Source organism: Dicentrarchus labrax, unplaced genomic scaffold, assembly GCF_905237075.1.
Source record: "Dicentrarchus labrax unplaced genomic scaffold, dlabrax2021, whole genome shotgun sequence".
NCBI lineage: Eukaryota > Metazoa > Chordata > Actinopteri > Moronidae > Dicentrarchus > Dicentrarchus labrax.
This window is the reverse complement of record NW_026136721.1, coordinates 14,812,744-14,840,575: the sequence shown is the minus strand read 5'-3', so window position 1 is coordinate 14,840,575 and position 27,832 is coordinate 14,812,744. Positions and strand designations below refer to the sequence as shown.

The 27,832-nt window shown below is 40.6% G+C and overlaps 2 protein-coding genes across 2 annotated transcripts; one reads left to right on the top strand and one right to left on the bottom strand.

Moving 5' to 3' along the window:
• Positions 1-53: 53 nt before the first annotated feature.
• Positions 54-2,992, bottom strand: LOC127354618 (CMRF35-like molecule 5). Its single transcript, XM_051384634.1, has 6 exons — positions 2,841-2,992; positions 2,328-2,657; positions 1,423-1,722; positions 919-1,026; positions 701-771; positions 54-494 (listed from the first exon to the last, which is right to left on the bottom strand). Exons 1-6 carry the CDS (start codon positions 2,875-2,877, stop codon positions 447-449), a joined length of 894 nt encoding a protein of 297 aa, XP_051240594.1. The 5' UTR covers positions 2,878-2,992; the 3' UTR covers positions 54-446.
• A 2,627-nt stretch (positions 2,993-5,619) lies between these two features.
• LOC127354226 (lysyl oxidase homolog 4) lies at positions 5,620-25,123 on the top strand. The gene is made up of 15 exons (XM_051384000.1): positions 5,620-5,751; positions 6,670-6,941; positions 7,043-7,707; positions 8,403-8,608; positions 15,664-15,702; positions 15,884-16,091; positions 16,750-16,930; positions 18,414-18,568; positions 18,668-18,835; positions 19,387-19,549; positions 19,636-19,879; positions 20,820-20,935; positions 21,342-21,478; positions 23,907-24,018; positions 24,120-25,123. Exons 2-15 carry the CDS (start codon positions 6,671-6,673, stop codon positions 24,188-24,190), a joined length of 2,736 nt encoding a protein of 911 aa, XP_051239960.1. The 5' UTR covers positions 5,620-5,751; position 6,670; the 3' UTR covers positions 24,191-25,123.
• Positions 25,124-27,832: the final 2,709 nt, after the last annotated feature.

Genomic DNA, 27,832 nt, shown 5'->3' with positions numbered 1-27,832 from the left:
TTTCTTTATTCGTTCACTTTTTTCCTCAAATCTTTTTATTAAAGTTTCTGCAGACATGGCGAAGTCTGTACAACAAATGCAGTACACACTTTTGCTATAGGTGTGAAAATTATCCAGAGCATCTAACAAAGAGTATGTTACATCAATTGTTAAACCAAAACTAGAAGCAATCAATAATTGTATAAAGGTAAAAAAAAGAAATGGAGAACAGCAATGAATGTGTTTGAGTTTACACACATACATCGACAATCTTATAATCATAGAACAAATAGTCATAAAATGGCCACAGTTGTACATGATTACACACAGGATATATTGCAGGCAGTTATTAAAGGGTGTGTGACCCAAAAATACAAAGTGTGGCCACAGTCGTGAGCACTGCTTAATTAGTTTTGGCTGTGTTGTATTTGATTCCTTTGATAAACATCTTCTGCAGTGATGTCTTTTTACATGTCGTCTCCACCCGTTTTATCAAGGACGTGATTATCATAAATCTAAAGAAAAAAAGAAAGAAAGAGCAGACAGTTACAATGATGAGAATTTACTCAGAGCCTCCAGTAATGTGACACATTTGTCTTAATCTTGCACTTGAACATTGAGCTGGCCCTCCTATAAGATGGCAATACCAGCCCCAAGCCAATTTAAGTTTAGGGCCCCTGCTCTAGAGGCCTCTAACTCTTCAAAGACTTTTTTCTCTTACATGGTCGACATACTGCACTTCTACTTCTTCAGCAGGGGTTGTTGTGTTACTGTTCATGCTGACTTCAGTTCCTGGATCAACACAGAAGAAAAACAAATAACACTACAGTTGTGTACAGTACAGTGTGTGTGTGTGTGTGTGTGTGTGTGTGTGTGTGTGTGTGTGTGTGTGTGTGTGTGTGTGTGTGTGTGTGTGCGCATGCTGTGTGTAAAACATACCTTGCACTTTGTAACATTTATATTTATAGAGCATGACCAATGCCACTGTCAGTACCCCCAGTACAGCCAGCAGGGTGGCAGGCAGAATGTAGACCAGCATGTGAACATCTGTGGAAAACACACACTTCTTACATATTGGTTATCACCAAGTAGCACTAACTTTTGAGACTGTTGCTGTTTCATGCTCCTTTTTTTCATTCATGGTCAAATGAGTGACAAGCTTCCCACACATACACATACAGATCATGTGGATATCATACACACACATGTGTCAAGTTGACATTTAAAAATCCCAAATGCATCAAGATAACTTTTGATTCAAATAAGCAACAGATCTCTACTTCACTAAAAAAAAATAACCATGTGTCTACAACAGAAAATAAAATTATTTTGCCCTTATTCAATAGTCCATAGTGTAAGGAGACCAGAGAAAGGGCATACATCCAGGTAATATACAACTTACACACACAGCTGAAATATCTGCTGCTCTTTTTATAACCTTACCTACTGACAGATGAATCTTGGTGTAGTTAGCAGCAGTCCACTGTGAGTCTGAACCACACCAGTATGTCCCAGCATCACCTGCTTTCAGCTCTGTGATCATCACCAAGAAAGAGCTGGAAGAGACGTCATCTTGCAGCGTGAACCTGCTTTGACTCGTCACCATGTCTGTACAGCTGATGTGACGGTCTCCCTTACAGAGGAACTTCCTGTTATTCTTGTGTTGTGGTGGATAGGGACACTGCATAGTTACTGAACGTCCCACAATGCCGCTCAGTTCGCTTAATTTCACACAGCACCACTCTGTCAAACAGAAGGACATCAAAGCAAAATTATTTAAGAATCTAATAAAAAATCTGCCTTTATCCAATATTTTTGAACTATTTTTTTTTTTTTTTTTTTCATGTAACCCTTTTAGACGTTCCATGCCTTATATGTAATATACTGTACACTGTATGAAGTGTAAGTGTTAATAAAAAAAAGAGGAAGGACTATAAGACATTTGTTTTTAATGTCAGGAATAGTATTTAGTTTACGAAATTTTAGATTTGTTTCAAGATAATATTCTATTGCACAGTAAAGGAAAACACCCCCCAACACCAAGACAGTTGCATTTCAGGCATGAAAAAAAAAAAAACTCCCTAAAATCAAATGAGAGAAGTAAAGATTATGATGTGTGGCATATCTGCACACTCATATGATTCATATTTTGATATGAATAATTCATATTATTATTATAACTAGTCTTCGTCACAGTTGAATGAATCATTTGCAACATGAGGCAGTAAATGAACTGGGATTATTTTGATCTCAGTATGTTTTTTATTCAGTTCCCTCCTCTCCTAATGGTAAATATAATCACTACAGTATGTATATATGTAAATATTAATTATTTAATTATTATTTACCTGCTATATCCAGTTGTACTTCAGCAGTCGAGGGATCCCGGCCGAATCTATCCACCATGCACAAGTATTTTCCAGCATCCGTCTGATCAAGATCAGAGATGGTCACAGTGAAGATGCGTTTATTTTTGTCATCATGGATGGAGTATCTGCCCTTCTTCACCTCTGTAGTCTTAATCACAATTTCATCATCATTGTCACACTCATTCCTGCACAGGTACTTCGTATTAGACTTATATCCCTGATCATAGGGACAGGAAACATAAACTTCTCTCCCCTCATATCCAGACACATGGATCACATCAGCTGCACCGGTCACACCGCTCAGAGGAACTGCAAAGAGAAGACTGCATCAATAGGGTCTAAAATCAAATCATGCAGTCATAAATATGGATGTGTTAACTGTATATAGACAATAATAGAGAATTACAAAGATAAAATAACTTACCTCTTAGCACCTGTATATGCTTAAGTGCTTAAAAAAAAATAAACATTTATTGATTAATTAGAACTTACTGCAGAGGATGAACAGCAGGTCTTGAAGACTCCACATCTTTCTGTTCCTGCAAAGATTCTAGCACCCACAAAATGGGTCAGTTATCTCTGAGTTGCACATTTTAATCTTAACCTCAGAGTATTACACTTCTGCATCCATCACCCACATAGGAAGTTAGTTTTCATGCCCTGTGAGCTTCAAAAGAAGATGTCAAGTCAAATCCACCGCCTTATTGTCATACAGATTAGGTGGGAACGATGAAGGCATTTTAAGCATTGTATTTATTCAGCTTTGTATCTGTCAGACATACAAAACATGATCAAAAAAGGAAAAAAAAGTAATATATATACACAAACATATATACACATATTGGAAAGATCAGGGACAGTCCCAAGAATCTGGGAACCAAAACATTGCTGTTCTGAATTGTGCAGCACAATAGTAACATAATAGGTTTTGAAGAGAGAGTAAATGTGGTGCTAAACAAACACACAATAAAACATTTGTCTTTGTTTGAAAGACACATATTCATTGTGCTTGAAGAAATTTTGCATGCCATTTTTAAATTGATCACTAGTGAAGTAATAATAATGACATGTACCATTGGAAACTTAAGGGACAGAAAAAAACCTGTGAGCAAACTAGTGCAGATTGAAGTGACCATCTAGTCTCAACAAGCGATTGACTATTTGGTTCAAACACATTCAAAGAAATGTAACTGGACTTATGTGTCATAAGAGTTTAACTCCAGTTTATTGTGTTGACAGCGTCCATGTGGACTTCATCAGACACTTATTTCAGATTCTACTTGAAGTACAAGGAGCCTACTTTTCAAAAGTTACTCGTAACAACTTGTAGTTATACTTTCCACCCTGCTGTGTGGCACTAATGTTCTTCAGTTATTAGTCGGTTATTATTACAGATGTCAAATTTCTGTCATCAGCTCAGAACCCACACATCTGATTTTACTCTTTACTTTATTATGCAGAACAGATTCATGGAGGAAAGATAAAAAGAATAGAAAGTCTAAAAAATAAACTGATTTGAATTTTAAAATCTGAAAAAGTAATTAAAATTCAGTTTCATTATTCTATGTTAATTAAATGATAAAGGACTTCATTTTTAATAGATTAATAAATGGATTTAAAATTATTGAAATTATTATATCATTATAAGACATACATTGGCTGTACTTCTGTAAACAGCATGTGTCCGGTCAGGAAGTGCATGTTGTGGGATTCAGTGTTTTTGAAGCTTTACCAATATTAGGGACTAAAAGTTAGAATTCTTCACATTTTACCCATCTTAATGTAATCTCCCAAGTCCCCCAACTTTGAGGAAGTACTATGTGGTACTTTTTAACATTTTGTACCACTTGCAGCCAATCTGTATTTGCTTATCTTATCTTCTCTGAATTTGTTTTTTTTTTTGGGGGGCCTTATTGGCTGTCAGATTGGTGAATGTGTTTCTTATTTGCTTGTGTTTTAATAATTTTCAGCATTTTTTTTCTTCATGTGACATATTTTTTCAAATGTGTGAAGTTGTTTTATTCATTTGTGTTGTGTCTCTTTCTTCTGTCTAAATCTATAACGTTCAACTATAATGGTTTACTCCACTAGAGTGAGCTCTTGAGCCTCAGTATCTCCTGTCACATCTGATACAGTGAGCCTTCTTCCACCACAAAAGCAGTGTAAAAATCTAGTGGCAAATATGTTGATATGTATATAAAATTAGTTTAAAGTTATCCATTTATGTTTTCTCTCTGCTGAGCTGCACTCAATGACCACAATATTGGAGAAGTTAAATATGAATAAAGTATAACAATAAAACAGAAATGGAGGCACAGTCTTACACAATCAAAAGAAGACATATTTTTTTTACCATTGACAAATTACATGAGTCACTGTGGATTTTTCTTTTCATCACATGTTTAGTTAGAGTTTAAACATGGAGCCACCATCCGTCTCTATTCTTAGAGAGCTTCCTTCAAGTGCCACGACTGAGAATGTTACGAAACTGAACTTTATGTAAGGAGAAAAAGTTCAGACAGGCAGCTCCGTTCTTACATACTATTTATTTCATGACACCACTAACTGTGGGCATGGGATGGTGCCAGCGCTGTGTGTGTGTGTGGGTGTGTGTGTGTGTGTGTGTGTGTGTGTGTGTGTGTGTGTGTGTGTGTGTGTGTGTGTGTGTGTGTGTGTGAGAGAGTATTTGTGCATATGATTTTACCATTGTGTGGGATAAAAATGCACGCCCTCTCAGTCTCTTAGGGGAAAGTGATTTTTTTCCTCTTTTTTTATATTAAATGTTACAGTGAGATGTGACCCCGGATTGGGTAAGACTGATACACAACGTTAAATACACAAACATTACAATAAATATGCATTGACTAACTGGACCAAGTGAAACAAGGAGAGAGAAAAACAGGGAGATCCTTATGAAATCAAGGTCTTTTATAAGTTGAGCTCACGTGTCTTGCGGTATCCTGACTATGTGAGCAGCCTGGAAAGAGGTTGGTTTGATTTGAACTACCTGCTGCGAAACAGCAACATACTGCATGTGCCTTAAACGTAAAGTGTTAACAAGCTTGTGTTGGGATGCACAAATTAAATTTGTTTATGTTTGGATTGTATTTCCTTTGTCTTTTTATTGTTTTGTCAGTGGTCAGCTTTCATTTGCCTCATTTTCTTTGATAGGTGATGGAAAGGACCAGTGTAACCTGATGAAAGGGAGGGAGAAATAAGTTGTATAAATGAAGAAAATGGGAGGGATGGATGAAATAGCAGATCTGAGGGAGTGACAGAAAAAGAAAGAGGGAGGGAAAAGAGGAGAATAGAGAGACAGCAGGACCAAACTCACTGCCTTCTTTTCCTCCAGTGCTCGCTCCCTTCTTTCTCCTTGTGACTCCAGGCTGAGACTAACAGATAGGTGAGTTCTACTTCAGCATTTTTCTCTTTCTTCTCTTCACCTCAGCTTTTTGTCTCACGTTTTTCCTCGTTTGTCTCAGTCCATTTTCCCTCCACAATTCAAGATTTCATCCCTGCAGCTGCCTGAACTCATCCGGACTCATCTCGCCTTTAACAACCTTAATTCAGCCCTCACTAGTCTGAGTTATTGCTTTTGCATATTTGTTTGTACTGTTGCATGTATATATATAGACATATGGAAAGCAGAATTTGACTGAGCCCTGAGTGGATGAATTAACTATAAGGTGTCTCTTTCATCTTCCAGATCTCCTCTCCTATTGCTCCTTATCTTTTTTCCCCTCTGTTAGGAGAAAATGTTTTAGGGGTGGTCAAAGGATGAATTAATCATTGCTCATTAACCAAAATGTCTCCCACAGGCACAGACCTGCTGCTTTATTTATGTGTGAGAACATTTTTATGACGGTGTTTATTTGCTTTTGTGTCTGTTGGCTAAATACAAGCAGCTAAGCTTGAGGGTTTGCGGAAAGCCAAAGTTTCCGTTGGCTGGATGGAGAGGCTACTTTTAGCTTTGGTTATTACTCCCTCTGCCCTGGTTGGGCTATACTTTTTTTCACAATGTTTCTCAAGCCTCTGACTGTCCTTTAAATGACTCTGATTATTTTAAAGGATAAAAACATCTATCAATCTTTCATTTTACAGTGGAATGTCCCATTAGGGTTAGAAGAGAAGTTTCTAATTATATGTTTTGTCAGACTATGGAATGTGAGTTTCATGGCTTTGCGTGATCTTTGGGATTTTTGTGGTAACATGTGCACATATATATTTAGGAGCTCCTGCTTTACATGGATCGTCTCTGTTCGACTTCTCTAACATCACACCGCTTCCATTTCATTCCCATCACCTTTTTTTTTCCTTCCAGGATGCTGTGCCTCAGCTCCCTGTCCACACTCCTCCTCCTGCTGCTTCTCCTCTACACCCCTCCATTGTCTGCCCAGGAGGTGCTTGTGCGTCTAGCAGGTGTGGGCAGGCGCAATGCAAACGAGGGACGTGTGGAGGTGTTCTACAATGGCGCATGGGGCACAGTGTGTGATGATGAGGTGGATCTTAACCTGGCCAATGTGGTGTGCCGACAGCTGGGCTTCCAACGCGGCTTAACCTGGGCGCACAGTGCCAAGTTTGGCGAGGGACAAGGTGTGTCCCGCCAGTGGTGTTTAGTCTTGAACACCTCACTAATGAAAAAAAACAATTTATTTATTTTTATTCAATGACTTACTGCCCTTTCTTTCTGTTAGGTTTGATCTGGTTGGACAATGTGCGCTGCAAGGGCACAGAGCTGTCCATTGCAGACTGTCACTCCAATGGTTGGGGAATCAATGACTGCTCCCACGCTGAGGACCTGGGGGTGATTTGCAGCCAAGATAGGAGACCTGGTGCCTTGGAGGAGCCTCCTTCATCCTCCAGGCAACAGCCAACCCAACCAAGACAGAGAAACCCACCACAGTCTGTGTCCCCTCCCGCTCCACCTTCAACCCCAGCCTACATCTCTTCTTCTGCAAGAGGCCATGAGATTGCGCTCCTTCGCAACCCAACTTCTCCCCGTCGCAGCCTCATCTCACCGCAGGAAAATGGCCACGAGATCCAGATATTGCGACGGAATCGAGGAGGCTCCAGAGCAAGTCCGCAGGTTAGTTCAGCTATGCCTCAAGGGCACCAGCTACTTTCACGTCTGGCCAATGGTGCAGCCTACAGGCAGAGACAGGAGACAGCAAGAACCAGTCCACAAGCAGTGCGACGAGAGGCAGGGGGACAGGTAGACAGGCAGCCCCCAGCCCAGCCTCATTCCCAACTCCAGTCAGAGCGGAGGAGTGACAGGAATCAACAGCTCAGTGGGAACCACGTGGAACCAGAACCTGTTTATCCAGACATGGGACTGGATACCAATGTGCAAGATATACAGGTAAAAACACATACACACCTGCTCTAGTATCCACACACACAAGTAGCCCAATCCAGCCTTCATTCAGACTCCCATACATAAATGTAATTTGTGGAGCCGCAGGCCAGTGGACATGTATAATTAGAGACAAACCCAAAACCAGATATTCTCCAGATCCAGCTCTTGTGCTGCAGCAGTAGGACCCAACCACCAGAAGATCTACAGCCCCGACTCTTCAAACGTGCAAGAAACTCAGTTTAAAGGGAAATTGCAAGACATTTATCACTTGTGTTTGGCTTTTTCTTTCTTTTAACTTGCCTAGTTTACACTTTCTTTACCATTTTGTAATCATCATGACACGTATCGCGAAACATTAAACAAAGTCTGTTTTCTGTTTGTTTCCTTCCTGCTGCCGACAGTACATAATATGGATGATTAGAGAGCGTGATGATTGGAGACATAGTATGTAATCTTATAATGTTATTCTTCTCTCGATTGTGTGCTGTCTGCGGACAGTTAAACAAAGGCATGTTTATTGTTAAGTAAATCCTGTTTTAGTGGGCATGACGGAAGCTTGGTTGATGTGGGTTGAGGGTGAAGCCTTCAAAAAGATCCATCTCTATCCTCTGGGGGGGCAGAAGTTTACGTCTTTTTATAAAGCAGTGCCATACTCAATTATTAATCCTCTTAAAAATTGCATGTTTTCTCACGCACAGGGATCTGTCAACTTGGAGGAGGCTCGTCTGCGGCCCGTGCTCTCTGGCAACCATGGCGGTATGGTGACGGAAGGAGTGCTGGAAGTGAAGCATGCTGGGAGGTGGCGTCATGTGTGTAACCGTGGCTGGGACCTCAGCAGCAGCCGTGTTGTCTGTGGCATGTTAGGATTCCCTGCTGCAGAAGCGTTTGACCAAAACGCCTACAGGTGAGTATGTTAGAGTGGACACGGTAGAGTGACAGAGGAGGAAGGAGACAGAAAAACAGAGAGAGAGAGAGAGAGAGAGAGAGAGAGAGAGAGGTGTGTGTGGTTGTGAAATGGATGGAAAAGTGCGGTGACTACACATCCCTTCACGGATTAGGCAGCCCCATGCATGGATTGCTGTTCCGTCCCCCCCGTAGTAGAGGTTAACCACATCTGCTGTCATTAGTACAACCACACTTGGCATGACATATCCACTGTGGAATTAGCCGAGCCCGACTGTCCGCCGGGCCTGTCTGCTCCGTTGGCTGAGTGGGCCTTAACGCAGACCTTTAAAATAGTCTCAGAGAGTATGTTATTAATGTCAGACTACAGACTACCAGATTATCATCATCATTATGGTGTGCGTCTTTACATGAAACATCCCTTATATGGTTCCTAATCTCATATAATTAAGAAACCCCCAGTGAAAACTGTGTGCAGCAGCACTTTCTAAGGCAGAGTGGTATGTCTGAGAGTCTGAGAACTTGCTTCTAATTACCTTAAGTAGATACACCACTGAGACAGTTTGAACTTTCTGTATGTCTCTATAAATATCAAGTCAAAAACCATTGCAAATGACATTAATAGATTTTATACCTTTTAACAGATTAAAGCTGCTTTAAATGTTCATATTAAAGGTCTTATGTGTAACATTTAAGAAGCTCTATTGGGAGAAATGTGATAAAATATCCATAGGTAAGTTTTCATTAGCGTATAATCGTCTAAAAATAAAGATAGTTGTGTTTTCATTACCTTAGAATGAGCTATTTATATCTACAGAGGGAGTGGATCACCTTTGTAGTGACAAACCCCGAGACCTGACTCCTGCACTGCACTTCCCCTCAGCACTACAGAACATTTTCAGACACAACAGGCAGCTGTTGCTCTAAAGCTACAGCAGACAGAGTTAGGGTCTATCTAGTGAACAGACTGAAGCATTTACCCAACTGTATTTGAACATTTCACTGGGATTCATCAGGTGGATAGAAAGGTGTCGATGATGGCAGCTTATTTATTTGGCAGTCCACAAGTTGTCAGAGAAATCTGTTACTGCAGGTTAAATCAAACCCAGTGTAAACATTGCTGTACTGGACGGTAAAAAAGAGAAATTGATCAATTGTCTGTTTGCTAGTTGTTTGTTAATCAACAATTACGGCTGCAGGGGAGCTGTAGCTGTTGAATCCCAACACAACAATCATAGTCTATTCTTAGTTATAATATTATACTAGGCTGTACAATCATAGATGCACATTTAGTTTAGCATGTAGACAGAAAACTCCCTGCTTAGTTACTAAAGCTAGTACAGAGGCCAGATAGGAAAAGAAACAGGATTTCAGCTTTCTATTTGTTATATGTTTTCATAACTTTTATTGTCGCTCAAACACAAATCATTTGCTAAACCAATAATGTCAGGCTGTTATGCTTATTTTGTCTCTTATAGATCCAGCTCAACCGTCTAACTTTAGCCATAAATACCCACTGAAGCACCTACACAAACCTTCAAAGCCCTTACACACATACCATCAAAACCCCAATACCTCACTCACACACACACACACACACACACACACACACACACACTAATACATCCTCCCTCCACCCTCATCGCACAGCATCTTACGAGACGCTACATAAACAATGTACAAGATCCACGCGAACACGCATACGGTTGTGCACACACGAACACAACCCTCTGTGTGTCCGTCTGTCTGCCCACAGAGGTCTTTTTATGGCTTGGCTAACAGGGCGACTGTACTGACCGCTAGCCTGCCCTGCACCATCTGTCTCTCCATGTCGCCAATAATTACCCCTTGTGTCCTGCTCTGCTCCGCTCGGCAGCAGGATACTGCTGCTTCTCCTCAGCTGCCCTGTTGACCACCACGGCCATAGGCTAGTAATGAATAACTCTCTCATAGTGTCTTATCTCGTAAGGGTTCTTCAGAGCCATGTAGTTCGGATGCAGTGATGTAAGAAATTTTATTTTTACCCAGTGTGTCCTTACGTAAATTGGGTCCTCTTGGTCAAGCTAGGAGCCCATTCAAGTCAAAAATAGAGCAAGGACATAATGAAGAATATGGCCAAGTCTAATGCTAATGTGGACAACAACACTGCAAAATACCTCAGAGTTGTCTGGGGAAACATCATGTTTCTGTGCCAAAAACCCAACCAGCAGTCTGTGTAAAGACTGGACGAAGCCAGAGAATGTTGTTTGTTTTTTGTCAGCCTCCACCAAGCTACGTGGGAGACGAATGGAGCAGCCATTTTTGTCCCGACAGTAAACAGCTGAGGGGAGGGTAACATTTCTTTCAACAAGAAGCAAGGTGGATGATTCACATCTGGTGTCACATGTGTTCACATATTTTGAGGAAGATATTTATCTTGGTAACTGTTTTTTTGAAAAATGTGTCTCTGAGCTAGAAATTGTAGATCATCCAAGGCGACAATAGCCATTTTTAGCCCCACTAACAGCATGGCTGTAGGGATGGCAATGAGTTGGTTCACCACAGTGGTCCAGACTGAAATAGCTCCACAATCATTGGATGGATTGCCATGAAATTTGGTAAAGATATCCATATTTCCCAGAGAATCATTCCTAATATCTTTGGTGATCCTCTGATTTTTCATTAAGTCTACATATTGGAATATGTTAACATTTCCTGGAAGGATAGGCTTGGTACATAGATTTGGTATATTCTAGGACTTTAGTTATCCCCTGACATCGTCTTTAGTGCACAATGAGGTTGTGTTTTCGAGTGAAATATCTCTAACAACTACTGGATGGATTGTCATGAAATTTGGTTCAGACATTCACGTTCTCCTTAGGATGAATCTTAAAACCTTTAAATATCTCTTAACTTTTCCTCTAGCGCCATCATCAGGTCAAAATTCTAGTTTGTCCATGACTTTGATCACGACAAAATACTTAAAAAACTAGTGTAATTCCAATCAGCCTGAACTAGACTTTGTGAAGATGGTGAATATGGTAAATGTTATACCAGCTAAACATCAGCATGGTAGCATTGTTACTGTGAGCGTGTCGAGTGCAACCTCACAGAGCCATATGGCGTGGTTGTAGACTGTTTATATTGACCCACACATGATAACAGTCACATACCATCTTCTTGGTGCTACCCACTGTGCTGGCAGTGGTCCATGCTTGCTCTTCTTTGAGGTTTTTATCCACGGGAATAGCTGTAATTATGGTCTGAGAGATCTTCTAATCTAGAATATTCTCTCCGCTGAACCTGCTTCACACCCGTTGCTGTGTCAGCACTTCCCTCTCTGGCCATGTGGTTGTTTTTTTGGTGTGACTAGCTTTGTCTCAGCCTGTTAAGTTGCTCAGCGCATTTTTACAGATGTTTAAATACTCCCCTACTTTGCTGTGCTTACAAAAGGCAAGTTCTAAAGCCGTTTTCCAGCTCTCTTGTTTCATCACATCCACACTCTCTTTGAGGCTGACAGTAACTTCTCCAGTTCTTCTCATTTATTTTAACCCCCTGCTCCTTCTCCCCTCCTCCGTTACAGCTTTTTTTAAAGACTTTTTATGCCTTTGTGGCAATTATACTAAAACCCACATTTCATGGAAAGTACATTATGACCCCTTTGAGTTTTCATTCCATGGAAGTTGATGGGATTGTCTAGAGGTTGTTGTGGAGTCAGTGTGGCAACCTGATGTCTCCTGAGTGAGCCAATTGTTCCAGTCAGGCAGCTTTGCATTCATGCAGTATAATAACAGGTTATCTCTGCTTTCCTGACAGTCAGCTCCTCTCTCCAATGTGGCTTATGGTATTGTGTGGTCAGAGTTGCATAAAAAACCTGGCATTGAACTGAAGATCCTGAGAAGTAAGAAAGTCCTCTCCTGGTTAAAGGGATTCAGCAGTGCTGCGGTCACAACCTGTTTTTTGTGCCTGAAGCTTGATGCTGTGGTTCTCTTCCCTTCCTTTAAATCTCCTTATAAGACTGAGCGTGCCTTAACTCTTAGCCTTAACCAGTGTTTCCAACCTGGCAAAGAGAAAAAGCATCTTACAGTGTGCTGTTAACTCTCGTTAGGGCAACTCAAATGTGTCTGAAAACCAAAAGAACATGCTTTTCCTCCTCCTCCTGTGAAGATGCTCATAAAAGTTGCCCAGTTCACAGAGACTTCAGTCTTACATCACTAGCTCCTTGTTTCCCAGCATGCAGTCATAACGTTGGGTAACGACGCCGGGGTTTTAAAGACCTTTGTTTTTACAGAGGCAAGGCAGGGAAAGTCGATATGTACGTGCATATTTCCATGTCTGGTGTGTGTGAACCAACATGCTACTGCTCAACCGCACAGCAGACACTGCCAAGCAGAGCAGGCAATTATATGGGTAGCACTCTCTCCCCCCTCCTCCCCCTCCTCCAAACCATGAACTAACACCCCCTGAGAGTCTGTCTCTCTCCTTTTGATTTACCGTCAAGTTATGAAACATTTTAAACTGCGCAAACACACACACTCAGACACAAGCAAATACACACTATCATACACAACTCGTCCATTTACATTGCACTTCTTTTCAACATAAGGCGAAATCTGTCTTATAATCCCTTTTGTTTATATAGATAGATAGATCTATAGGAATGAAAGAAAGAGGGAAAACATAAACAACAGAAGGAAGGTAAGAATGAAAGAAGGAAAGATTTCAAGGCAGATGGGAAGGAAGTAAAGAACAGCAATATAAAGAGAGAAATTAATTGCAATATTTTATTTTATTTTATCTCAATACTTTTCTCAAAAATGTGGTGCCAAAGAAGTATAAAGGTTCACAAAATAGGAAGTACCTACACTAATAAACATTTTTATATTATCGTATTATAAGTCCAGTGTGTAATAGGACAATCTATGTTTCTACAGTGGCCCGTAAGGGACAAACCACCCTATTCTTACTTGCTCTAGATGGGGGTGTTTTTCATGCATTTCGCAACCAACATAGTTTCTACTTTGCACTTGGAAGTGGTAAAAGAAGAAGTTGCAATCTGCAATTACATCGCTAGATGCCACTAAATTCTAAACAGTTTAATATATTTATAAAATTACAGAATGTATTTTTATATTAATAATTGTCGCTCATAGTGAAGAACCAGCAGATAATCATCACTCAACTCTTCAGGCTGTTTTAGCACCTCATCAACCTTGTTTTCAGTTCACCTCTGATAAATCCACGGTGCGCTACCTGCTTAAGACAAAACAGCAGGTAGACACAGTTGAAAAGTGGAGCATTTAGCAAGTAAAAAGCCTGGTGGAGAACAACAACAGAGCTAAAAGACAGTGAACTCACATTCATCAGCATCATGCTCAATGTGTATAAGCATCTGTTTGCTAACTCGCTGTATTAACTTTAAAGGTCCTGTTGTCAATAGTATATTAACAGCTTGTTTCTATTGCCCCCAAGTCGCAAAGAAAATCTGTTTCTGCAGGTTTAAGATATTTCCAGAGCAGCTACGCAAAGAGAGTTTTATTTATTTATTTAGTTTATTAGTATTTAGAAGGGATAAAGTACAGAGAAGCATTTACATTTGCAGAAGCAGTGTCCTATGTACTGTACATGCGTATATAGCCGAGGCTCATTTCCAGCACCAGTCCCTAGAATCAAGGATTTAGTGTTTATTTGCAGATTTGACCACTTTGAGTGTATTCATTGTAGAGGAAAATGTATCCACCAGAGGAGGCGAGTTGTCTGGACCAGACTGGTTGTCTAAATTACATTTCTCCACTACTGAACTGCAGCAAACATAACAAAACGATTACATGTAACAATGTAAGCTTATCTGGGGATGGAAATTTCCATTTATTGTGAAAGAAATCATATACACAACGTGGTTCAGGGCTTCTATTGTGGGTTTTCTTATAGGCCCTTCCAGCCGCACATCTCTCATCTAATGTTGGGACTGTGCACAATAACCAGTGGAATACCAGGATACTGGGGTTCTCCTGGAGAGGAAACATCTCCTGTTTTAGTTTGCCAAATATTTAATTGCATCATGAATCTGGTTACACAGTACACTCTCCTGCTGTCTATACTTGGTGTTCTGACTCATTTAATTCAGGCACATTCATGAAGGGCGTCAGTCACGCTGCACCTGTCTGTGGTCACACTGGTTGATGCAAGTGGTCAGCTCTAATGTGTGTGTGTGTGTGTGTGTGTTGCAGAGGGACACTTCCCAGACTCGGCCTGGTGTGTGAATCATTCTTTTTATTGAATACACGCTTTTTCTTTTTATTTAATTTTCTAGGCTTTTGCATGGTGTGTGTGTGTGTGTGTGTGTGTGTGTGTGTGTGTGCCCAGGCGCAGGGGGCCTCATTTTGTGTATACACACTGTTTCCCTTTATGATTTGACTCTAGTTTAATGTAATATCCATGAAACTAGACACAGTTTAGAAAACCCTGTTGGAGTTGGCAGACCTCAATAAGGCTTCTCGCAGGGATTAATGTATAGTGGCTTATTCATATTTTTAGATTTTTCCACATGGATGCCCCAAACCAGACATCCACTGTAGACATATAGACAAACACTGACACAGAAATACCCATGAATGTAGAAATGGAAGATTTAAACAAAATCATGACAAGAAAGTGGTGGTTTGAGAAGAAAGAAAGAAAGAAAGAAAGAAAGAAAGAAAGAAAGAAAGAAAGAAAGAAAGAAAGAAAGAAAGAAATTATGTGATCCATTCTTGTAAATCTCCCTCTTTCTCTTTCGCACTCACTGTCTCTAACACGAAGGCTATGTTTATCCAAAGACACACACGCCCTTACCAGCATGTTGTGTCTCCTTCGTAGCTTTCAATTTGTTTATTTAAGGTTTGATAGACAGAATAGAAGAGTAGGGATGTGAAGGAATGAAGAGAAGAAATGATGATTGAGGGGGGGGAGTAGAATGGGAGGAGGAAGGAGCACAGGAGCAGACTGTGGGAGTGTATAGGCCTGCTTCTTGTTTAGTCTACTGGATGTAAAGATGCACAGTTGTAACTCCAGAGTGTGACGTTCTCTATCTTTCAGGAAACTGTGGGACTCCAAGTTAGCTGATCCGTCCTCCAGGTAAAAGTCAACATCTGCTCTTTGATGGATGTAACTTTATAACTTGTGTATGAGTAATGTGACAAACCAGAAATATATATCTTATGTCTTTCTCTCTCTCTCTCTCTCTCTCTCTCTCTCTCTCTCTCTCTCTCTCTCTCTCTCTCTCTGGCTTTCTTTTCCTCCTCCACTTCTTTCCCAGGCTAAAGACACAGATCAGTAAGAAGGCCTACTGGGTGGAGAAGGTGCAGTGTCAAGGAGTGGAGGTCTCTCTTTCAAAGTGCCAAGCACAGCTGTCAATCCCAAGGAGTGATGTCCCTTGCAGCGGTGGCATGCACACTGTGGTTCGCTGTGTCCCTGGATCCCAGTTCACACGCTATGGCAGAGCACCTGCACCACCTGCTGTGGCGGTGAGTGTGGAGAGGAAAGCTGAAAAACACAGATCATGAACAAATGTGTGAAAATGAAAATGAATAGCTTGATATTTTAGGAAATATGCTTATTTGTTTTCTTGCTGTGAGCAAGTGTAAAACCTCGAGTTTTAAGTGTAAAAAAGACACAATGCCGTTGTGTAGTCGCCGTGTTTTTAACTGCAAATCCAGACTAGCTGTTTCCCCCTCGTTTACAGTCAAGCTAATCATCTCCTGTCTGTGATTTCAATCTCCCAAGATGTCAAACAGTTATTTTAAAATAATATTTATTCTATTTTGTTTTCCTCAAGCAGTCTGTTAAAAGTATGTGGAGAAAATAATCTTTTGTCTTCAGTCTAAACAAAGGAACAGACCAATTAGGTCTCAGATTCAGAGTCAGATTAATTTTTTCGGAAGTGTCTTCTGGAGCAGATGTTAGTACCTGTAGGTTTTTTAAAAAAAATATAAGTACGACTAAAAAGTTGTCATAAAATGATAATGAACAATACAGTATAACACGAATGTCATTACCAGGCCAAAATCCAGTTTATTAGGTGGTGTTAAGTGTTAAATCTGAAATTGTAGCCATAAGCACCAGATCCAGACAGGCTTTAAAAGTGTAACATTTCTTACCTAAACTCTTCCTTCTTCCTTCCAGCCTGTCGTGCGTCTGAAGTCAGGGCCCCGGATCGGGGAGGGCCGCGTTGAGGTGCTGAGAGAGGGGAAGTGGGGCACCGTGTGTGACCATTTGTGGGACATCAGCGCAGCCAGCGTGGTGTGCAGAGAGCTGGGCTTTGGGACGGCCAAAGAGGCTCTCACCAAGGCTCAACTGGGACAGGGTAAGACAGGACACATAAACACAGCCACACACATAGTGTACATAAAGTCAAACTGCACTTTGAAGTCTTTCTGGTGATTTTCAGTGATGCATTTACATAGATTTACTGACTAGTGAGGTCATGTTTAAACAAAACTATAACTGGGTTTTACTTGTCCTCATGTCCTAAAGTGAGCCTCTTTCATGAAATCATCAAGAGTATAAAAAAGTCCCCCGGCTACTGACCTGATAACCTCTTATGTGTTGAATGTCACAGACTTTGTATCAGTGCCTGAGTTCACCATGCCCCCTGAGCATGATCAGTATAGCTCAGTGATCCTTTAGACTAAACACTTCTCAGCCTAAGTGTCTGTTGCTAAACGCAGCACTCCAGGAACCATGGGCCCATGTGCGGACAAATAAACCCAAGGAAAATGTTTACAGCTTGACTTTTACTTCTATCGCAGAAGCTGATTGTTGAGGAACTCTACCCATGACCAATTATAAGAGTGTAAACTATGCTAGGAGGTTCCAGCGACCAAAACAATGGCATGTGTTGCTGTCAAAATAAACCTGTTGTGTGTGAAAAGTCAGTGCGGCTTTGAAACCAGGATGTCAGGCAATCAGCCCTGTGCAGGACCAAACGTTCACAAAGATTGTCATTACTTTGGCACTGCTTTTGTTGTGGGCATGAAAATATAGCCACTAAATTGTCCAGCAATAACAAAGTTAAACATTTTCCTAGGAAAAAGACCCCACTTCCACACACTCAGTCGTTGTCTTTTTTTTCTTGCCATACCTCTGCAGTAAATCTGTAATCACGTTAATTTCCTCCCATTATCTTTCTGCCTAAATGAGCACATAGCATGTTCTATAATGGTGGGTGCATTTCCTTCTCTCTACTTTACGTAATGAAGTAATTCATGGAAACCACTTGAGTGTTACTTTTAGGGCTCTATTAAAGTAGGTGCTATGGTGCTGTTATGTCTGAATAATGAGCATGGCTAAATTACCAGAGCTGTGTGAACACATAGTATAGAAAAGATGAATTTGTGTGTTGCAGCAGCAATGTGAAGGCTCATGGGTAGTGCAGTTACAGAAGAGCAACTTGAAGCTTGATGACATCATTAGCTATTTAAGGCCAAATTATAGGGCTTTATAGGGCTTTAGCCTGGGCCTCACACACCTACGCAAACATAGATGTGTTCAAAGATCTTCCTCCATTTTGCCATTTTTGGTGTCTATTTTGGTTTATAAAGCCTAGCCCTGGAGTGTAGAGTCATTTAGACAGAAAGCTCTCTGGCTAAGCTCAGTTTCAGAGCCACATCATAGGTCCCAATCGTGTCTGGGCTTTTAATCCCACTCTGAGGACATCTGTGGCTGCAGAGCCATCAGGTTTAAGAGTCTTTTATGTACCGTGTGTGTGTTAGTCTGTCTTTTGCATGTGGCTTATGGTTGGTAAGACACATATTAATCAATCAACTGTCCACACCCTTCTGCTGTAGGTACTGGTCCCATCCACATGAACAGTGTGCAGTGTACAGGCAGGGAGAAGTCAATCACAGAATGTCACTACAGACCGGTGCCACTTTACACCTGCAAACACAACCAGGATGTAGCGGTCCGCTGCAACGTCCCCAACACTGGCATGCAAACCACGGTGAAAAACACACAAATACATGCCTACATGTACCCAGACAGGCATTTGGCATTATCACAAGACTGACAAGAAAACACTTTCTCCTCCTTTAACCTTCAGGTACGTCTGGCAGGAGGCAGAGAGCCAGGAGAGGGCCGTGTAGAGGTCCTGATGGAAGTCGGAGGGGTGAGGCGTTGGGGATCCGTCTGCAGTGAAAACTGGGGCATCAACGAGGCCATGGTGGTCTGTCGACAGCTGGGCTTGGGCTTTGCCTCAAGAGCTCATCAGGTAAATAGTTTTTTGCAAGTTTCTGCCTCATTCTCTCCTCCTCTGTCTCTTTTGTTCTGTGTGCTCCTCTCTCTCTCTCTCTCTCTCTCTCTCTCTCTCTCCGTCCTGTTGTTTGTGTGTCTGTGCTGTGTTATTACCGAGGCCTGAGGTAATTACAGGCTTCTCAAACGTCCACTTCCAGCACACCGAAAATAAAAGAGGGAAAGTGAGGCGAAGAGAGATCGGAAGAAATTCACAGAGCAAACAAACTGAAAATAGAACTGTGCATGGAAAGGGCAGTGTGAGTGTGTTTTGAGGGGGGCTGCTGGGAAACATTTAACAGGCAGTTTTAAAATTGTGAAAAAGAGTGGAAAATGTGATAATGAGTACTGATAGTTCCTATAAAAAATGGGCTTTCTTTATTTATAACAGATGTGGCTATTTGCCCTCAGCTGTGACATTTTTCACATCTTCTTGTCATTGTTCCAGCAGTTTTTTAACACAACTGCACAAATGAGCTCTAATGATTTTGTGTGTGAATGATTTTGTTCTCTACTTGTGTCTCTGTGCAGGAGACCTGGTACTGGCCTGGTTCTTCAGATGCTGCTGAGGTGGTTCTGAGTGGAACTCACTGCATCGGCACCGAGATGTCCGTCCAGCAGTGTCGCAGAAACACTAATGTCTATTGTCCCAGAGGAGGAGATGGCAAGGCTGCAGGAGTCACATGTGTAGAAAGTGAGTTCAAAATCAGCATACATGTGAGCAGAATCATATATTTGTACCATGGGAGTGAAACTAACTCTGACTCTTGACCCCCAAAGCTGCTCCTGACCTTGTGCTGGATGCCCAGCTCGTCCAAGAGACGGCCTACCTGGAGGATCGACCCCTCCACCTGCTGACCTGTGCTAATGAGGAGAACTGCCTGTCCTCCTCTGCCGCCAGGATGAACTGGCCCTACGGACACCGCCGCCTGCTGCGCTTCTCTTCCCGCATCATGAACATGGGCCGTGCTGACTTCCGACCCCGAGCTACTAGAGAGAGCTGGACATGGCACCAGTGTCACAGGTAAGCCCAAGAAGAGGACTTCTCCATAACAACACTAGACATTTACAGTGCTGGCTTTAAGCAGCTGAGTCAGCTTTCAGGTTTTCATTTAAACCAGCAGCTGCTCATTTTACGCCCTCAACCAGATAGGGAGTAACTATGTGGTGATTTTAGCTGCTGCAGGGCTTGGTTGGAAAAGAAAAGCAGCATAACCTCTGCCATGGCACAGGACTGGCTATAGTTATGAGGTGGCACAAGAAAAAGAGGCAGTTCAGAAAGTTTCTACCAGAGGTTAAAAAAAAAATGTCTGGAGCAAAAGATGAATGGGAATTTAAGATTTGGCGAGTGCAATGTGATCACTGGGTGCAGCACAGTGCAGTGATATTTTTGAGATCTGGACTATAAATAACCAAACACATATAAAAGTCTGTTATTTAACGCAATAAACACAATGATGTTTACAATAAACATCCTCCTCACTGGTCACCCAGTTGTTACAGTCAGAGCCATGACTGCACTCAGAGCAGTCTGGCTTCTTATCTCAGCGGTTGTGGTTATGTGTCCCAAAACGGGAGGCACAGCTCGGTGTCTCTCCCAGCCACAACCCAATCACTACCTCCCCAAGCGGCAAACACATGGTTTGACTCCCAGTTTCTGGTAGAGACTGTTCTGGGAATGCTTCTGTAATGAGAGAAAGGACGACACCAAACTGATATCTATCTGCCCACTTGTGTTTTTACAATTGTTGTCTGTTTCTGTTTGACGCCTTCGCAACAACCTAACAGGATTTATGGCTCCTATGTCTCAAATAAACATCGGATTTTGTTTTTTTCACAGGATTATGTAGATGAGAACTTGTGAACAAATTCAATGGAGATCTTTTATGTTCCTTTGATAACTTTTTGTCATTTTTCATCAATTCCTCCATGTATTAATCTTCCCATCCTGATCCAATCCTCAGGCACTACCACAGCATCGAGGTGTTCACCCACTATGACCTGTTGACCTTCAATGGGACCAAGGTTGCTGAAGGTCACAAAGCCAGCTTCTGTCTGGAGGACACCTACTGCCCTGAAGGTAGGACAACTGACAGATAAATGTTACATACATTTGCTTCTTGAGGGAAATCTGGAAACCAGAGCAGAATCGTGACAAACAAGGAAATCAAGAATACATAAAAGGCCAAAGCTGAAATCCCATAATGAGCATTCAAAGTCAGTGGCAGGCTGTAAGATCAGAGGCCAAGCCTAAATTGATCTTGGCTTCACAAAACCAAGACAGCTTTATGCAGCTTAGATCCTTTATATTCATTTTAAAGTCCCCCAAAAAAGATCTGGTTTTTAAATGATTTAGTTATAATTCCAGGCTGTTGGTAGAATTTCAAATTCACAGCGACTGACAGCAAAGAAAATGTACATATTATCATCTTCTCTTTTTCATCCCTCCTCATATGTTTCCAACTGTTTTTTTTTCTTTCTGTCAGGTATCCATAAGAGGTATGCCTGCTATAACATGGGACAGCAGGGTATCTCAGTTGGCTGCTGGGACACCTACCGCCACGATATTGACTGCCAGTGGATCGACATTACAGATATACGACCTGGTGAATACGTCTTCCAGGTAATGAGGCTTATTTCTAACAAAACAAAAAAAACATCTTCTAAAGTGAAATGTCACCTGATTCTATTATACAGTCTGCTCAGCCGTCTGTAGAGTTAATTGTGAAATTGTTAGTCCAATAAAAATGCAGAGTAAAAATAATCCACTTCAATCTTCATGGTAGCTTACACAACCTCTTAGATAGAGCATGAAAGCAGGACAAAAAAAAGGGTTGGTGTTTCAACATCTGAAGGCGCACGTGAGATAAAAGCTGTGATAAAAGACTATAATTTCAGCTAAATGGCTCTTGGCTGTTTCAGGTGTACAGCATGTATGTAGTTTTAAGGGTGTGTGGGTATTTAAGAAAAGTGAATTTAGTCTGGATTTATATAGAAAGTAGACCTGCTATTAGTCCACCCTTTCAGAAAGTACGGTCTTATTGGCAGTGGAACAGCTCTGTCAGCACTTTACATTTGTACAGAGAGAGTTTTATGTTCGTAAGCGGAGTTGGTTGGTTCGACATTAAGTGTCTCGTCTGTTTCTAGACATCCAATCTGCTGTGGTGACCTACTCATCTGTCCTCCCTCTGTGTCATTTGTTCTATTTTTTCCTGACAGCTTAGTGGCAGCAGCAAGTGATGATGTTTACAGTTTCTCATTATTTTCCGAGTGTTTACATAAAATCAAGATGTTTGAGTTTGACTTGCATGCGAGGGTATAAAATATATGCAGGAGTGGTCCCACTGCGCCGTATGAGCCTTTACACATGTGACGAGCCACGTCTTAAGAGATAAAAACCACATACATTTCATAAAGCAGAGATCCACTGTTGCCACGACGACGTGGCCCAGCAGCACTTTGTGGTCGTGATTGTGGTTCAACAGTAGTTGAGCTGCTCATAAATTTGTGTAAGAAGTGAGAGATGGAGGGAGGGCGCAGATGCTCACTCGTCTTTCATGCAGCTGGGTGTTTCTCTGAGTCTTTACCAAGAATCGAAGGGTGGCAGCCATTTTTAGGACCATACATTTAAGTCGATGAGTCACGTCCACCTCAACTTGATTGCTCTTGATCGCTCCGTCATTTAAAAATCAGCTGCACTAGCTCACAGTCTTTTACATGACAGTGACGACCTTTCATTGTTCTGTAAAACTGGCTGTGGGCCCTTTGTTTCACATTATTACAAGAGCTTTTAAAAGGACATCAACTGCCACCAAGTTAATATGGTGTTTTACACCGGGACGATAAAATATGTGCTGAAATCATTGGCTGCACTCAACATGCAATATTAAAAATATATGAAGTTCGTGACACCAAATTTGGCTGAAAATGTAATGAAAAAGAATCACAATTATGAATATTTTACATCATAAATGTTTGTCTGTAAATATAATTGGAACCACAAGATTTATACTGTATGTAAAAAAAATTTAAACTGGGTTGCTTTGTTGAATATGTGGTCAGGTTATCTGTTTGATGTGTGCATCAGGAAAATTCATTTGTGTGCTTTTCTTATATATGGTGCAGGCAGGCAGACAGGGTGGAAAACAACAAACCATGGCAACCAACCATGGCTACAGCCTAATGATAGGCTGCAACTTAAATCCAAACCCAAAACTGTCATCTGCATCTCTGCCCCTTTTTTCCCTGCATGAAGATAACAGTGGAAAGTGATGTCATGCATCACTTGAACCCCCAATTTATACATCATGAGCCATATAGAAAAGGAGAGAACAATAATCCTGTGGCTTCCGAGTTGGCCCCCGTGGAAAATCAGCTGTTCCCTGTCTGAAGTAAATTGTTACTTTGTCACTTGTTCCCATACTTTATTTAAATACACTTGTTGCAGAGTTCCTGGTCTAGACTTAGAGAGAAACTAGAAACCAACCAGCAACCAGTGAAGACTCCCCAAAAAATGACCTGTTGATATTTAAGATGTTATTTTCAAATTTGTCTTTAATAGTTTTCAGTATTGTGGGGTGAATCTATTTTCCCAGATAGGTAAAGGAATCATGGATGGTCAGTTCAGCTGGATGGTGGATACTTTTGGCTGCAGTATTGAGGGTCCTTAGTTTGGATTTCAGCTAATAAATGTCATATCTAGACTTTGTCTTTAAAATCCTTTAAAAGTTTATGTATATGCTTTCAGGAGACTTATACTTTCTACAAATATAACAATATATCGTCTGCGTACAAGGAGATACAACACGTGCCCATCTATTACAACAGAAAAGACAAACATTGATTTTACAACTGCATATGCGAGTGGTTCAGTCGCCAGCAAAAAAATAACACTAGAATCTGGAAACATTTCCATCATACTTTTTATATTTTGTAGTGTTGACACAGTGTCTGTTGAAAATCGTCCTTTAAGTCATCTGATCAGACTGTTTTCAAATGTCAGGAGAATGACTGACTGAATTTTGCTAGAACTAGTCTTTTTTCTTTGATAGGTGGAGGTCAACCCATCCTTAGACATGGCTGAGTCTGATTTCCAGAACAATGTGATGCGCTGTCGATGCAAGTATGATGGAGCACGGGTTTACATGTTTGGATGCCATGCAGGTACAGTTTGAAAACTTTCACAAATGCACATACATTGATCTCAATACTTCCCCTTTTTGTTGCCATGTATTCCACCTCTCTCCTTTGTCTATTTTCATCAGGTGATGCTTACAGCGCAGAGGTGGAGGACTTGTTTGACCACCAACGTCAGATCTCCAACAACTTCCTGTGAATTAAGGAACACTCAGATTTAAGGACAGAACAACTGTACACCTCCTCACCACACCTCAACATGTCAGGGGAAGGAGGTTGAATGACAATGACATGCCAGTAAATAGAAAGATGAGGGTCAGAGGGAGGAGGGTTGGAAACTGGGATGTATGGGAGGGACTCCATGCAAAAATGACTAATTAGGATCCTGTGGCTGATCAACAGCAATGACTGTTCCTGGTAGAAAGTCAAAGAGATTAAAGAAGAAAAAAGGAGTAGACAAAAAAGTACAAAAAGACCAAAGTAGGCCATTACAAGCATCATGTCACCATGATAAATCATAGAGTAGTTAACAATTTTTAAAATGTGTCTTGAATTTTGTAACAAATTGAATTACCTTGATCAAAGCATAACCACAGTTAAGAAAGTAATGACATGAAGGCACATGAGATCAACACACCCTTTACTTTAACAGTACATCTCCAGGCTGTCGTCCATATAATATCAACCCAGGCAACAGACAGAACTCTGTACATGCTTCCTGTGCTTTCACTGTTCACATTACAAATGCAGTATTTCCTGTTACAGCTGTGTAGTTTGTGGTTTTGAATGAGAATTTTTTTATTTCATGGTGCTATTTTGCCTTATTTGAATAAATATTGTAATGTATTGCAAATGTATTGTCATGTACAGTTTTATATTACCTCTCTGGAATATTGTTCTTTAGGCCTCTAATTTATGCAGAATTTTAATGTACTTTTGAATTGAAACTTGTCCCTGTCTGGCTGTGTTTTGTATTGTTGATTTTATTATGAAAAATATTTTCACTTGTTTGTTCTTTACCTGTTTAACATTGGTAACATCAGATGAGATCTGGATATACCACGGTATTGCGCCTTTAACAGTACTTGGTAATGGTAGTTAAAGAATAAACGTCAGACTGACAAACTGGTTATTTGAGGCATGGTTATTTGACTGCAGAGTTTTCTAATGTAGAACAAAGATAAAGGTTAATGTTAGTTTCTGCAGAAGATTTGGGGAATCTGCTAACTTTCTGAGAGATTCCCTTATTTATCTGACTATAGAGTTAATAAAACATTATTATTCTCTAGTTCAGGCAGTTTATACAGTGCTGTATCCAAGTTTGATAGTCAACAGCAACTGGGTTTCCCATCTTTTCCCATGGAGCCTGAGCTTACTCGTGTTTTATTGTTGTTTCCAACCTCATTCCCTCTGATGAACACATACAAACACTGGAAACTCTTGTCACATTACATAGGCTATACTTTAAACTAAATTACACTAAATATGTGACTTACTTTGGCCTTATTGTTTCCCTTTTATGAGTTGGAGTAGAATTACAATTTAATGTTCTAAAAGTAAAATGACACATTAAAATCAAATGAGGAATACAAAGTGCATAGACAAAGTGATCTAAACTTAAAACACTTTTGGTGACATTGGCAGCACTGGGAGAAACCATTAACTATCACCTTATCTTTGGGTTTTAAAATTCTTACTCCATTCTAATGTGACAAACAGGTCCCTGAACACATCTTATATCCATCAGTACTTGCACCTGTTATTAATAATTTTTATTATCATACATATCAATCCATTTGTCCCATGATTTAAGAGAGACCATTTGACTTTTGCTTAACAGCAGCCACTGTGGCAACGAGTGACAGTTATGGGATAACGCTAAATGCTACACTTTCATTACGAGTGTCTTGCATTTAGCTAAAATGCTAACCTAGTAGCACAAGTGCAGAAGAGTCATTAAGTCAGCAAACCAGGTCCAACATTAGCACATTAGCCACCATAAGCTACTGGTCGTACCAAACCAAGAAAGGCTCTATCAGCAGCGTTTTTAAACAATCCTTAGTGTGTTGAATTGAGGAACGGTGCGTTTGATTGCTTATGAATTCAACTTTTCACTTCTTTCTTCTTTCACTAGGAAGACTTGTCTCTCAAAACAATAGTCTTGTTTTAACACACACTCTGGTGCTCCATGCCCAGGGAATGCAGATGAAGGAAATTACTTATATCTCTCTTTGTACATGGTCCCAGACAAATAAATGCAATACTATTAGTAATGATAATAATAATAATATGGCCAAGACACTCCTCATTGCTCAGGTAATGATGAATTAGTCTGAGTGTGTCATAGCAGCAAAACTTTATTTTAAGAAGGGAGGAGTGATGTAAGGTGTTTTTGTTGAAAGTGTTTGGTGCTAGGAAACGCACCACCCTACACCACCAGAGTCCTTTATTGTGGTGGGACATTAGATTATTCCTTCATTTGGACCATGCCTCACATTTAATTTGCTCCATGACATAACAGCGTATCTGTGCAGCACATCTATGGTGGAGTTTGCACTTAGACCCACAACTTTGCACAGTAGTGGTTTGTGTTTGTGTAGTGAATCTAATGGTTTTGTGTGAGGCACCCAGCAGCCTGCACTGCGGCACATAACCCCCTCGTGAAGCCACAGCAAAGCGTGAGATTATAGGCAGGGCTCAGATCTCACACGACGATGGTAAAGAGCAGCTACAGGCTGTATATGCAGTTCAGCTGCAAGAACAACAGAGCACAGGGAGGTCCACTTCTGTTTTGGCAGACGCATTATGAAAATGTGTCCACAGTTGGTTTTATTCCACAGTGGAAGTCATGTAAGTAGGTTATGAAAGAGAAAGTCACACATGCACTAAGGCCAGCTGAGACCTGGCTTCAGCGGTTTAAATGGTTTTATGGTTTAATTATAGGTGATAACAAATCAACATAGAGTACACTAACATTTTGTCTTCAAATGAGATTTTTGGCGATTGGTTGTACAAGAAAAAACAGAACCAAGAAAACAATGTTGTATTTTTTTGTTGTGGACTGTAGTCCAAACTCTTTTCACTGCATTTCTAACGAATATGCATCAAGTTAAATGAATGAGTGTGGGTGAGGAGTCAGATCACGCCATTATTTAGTTCTATGTCATGGAAGTAAAGTAATAAATAGTAAAAATCACAACAAAGTTCAAAATAATTGTATCATCTAAGATCGTATTGCCATAGTTACCTTGACATTTCTTTACTTTAACTTCCTGGAAAGGTTTACGTCAGTTATTACATAATGGTGTAAAAGCAGGTATAAATAAAAACTTTAATAAATACTGCCACAGTAATATTGTTTTTAAATACCTCCCCCATTAAATAAAATTGAATGTCTCTCACTAACTCATATTAACCTGTTTTATGTCCTGCCCTTGTGGCCATAAAAAAACACTTTCATTTCATTAAGTTTAACAACTCTTCTGCTTCTGCTGTACAAAAACATCTATATTTGTGTGAATATGAATTAATCATGCTCATTGTGAACTACTGATTTAAAAAAAACACATGAACACCAAAACTGAACATGCAATGGTGCCTCCTCTAAGGCTGCAGCACTTTAATTAGCCCTCCATGAGCCACGTGGCACTGTGTCTCGTCCTCTGCCAACCGCCTAAAATGTTTTACAAACCGGGCTCCTACAGCAGCAATGGACGGCATTGATTTAGATACAATGGTACCAAATTCTCTACGATGTCTGCAGGCTATATGTGTTTTAATATGAATGATCACTATTCCAAACATGTATGTATGCATCAAACTGTTGTATTGCTGTGTTATC

Bases quoted from the DNA above. Each gene is read 5' to 3' on its own strand.
- LOC127354618 (XM_051384634.1), bottom strand. From the start codon at position 2,877: ATGTGGAGTCTTCAAGACCTGCTGTTCATCCTCTGCA. The intron at 1,723-2,327 runs GTAAATAATAAT...TCTGTTTGACAG, and splicing joins AGTACAACTGGATATAGCAG to AGTGGTGCTGTGTGAAATTA. The intron at 1,027-1,422 runs GTAAGGTTATAA...TGTTTTCCACAG, and splicing joins CAAGATTCATCTGTCAGTAG to ATGTTCACATGCTGGTCTAC.
- LOC127354226 (XM_051384000.1), top strand. From the start codon at position 6,671: ATGCTGTGCCTCAGCTCCCTGTCCACACTCCTCCTCCTGCTGCTTCTC. The intron at 6,942-7,042 runs GTGTGTCCCGCC...TCTTTCTGTTAG, and splicing joins CAAGTTTGGCGAGGGACAAG to GTTTGATCTGGTTGGACAAT. The intron at 18,836-19,386 runs GTAAATAGTTTT...GTCTCTGTGCAG, and splicing joins TTGCCTCAAGAGCTCATCAG to GAGACCTGGTACTGGCCTGG.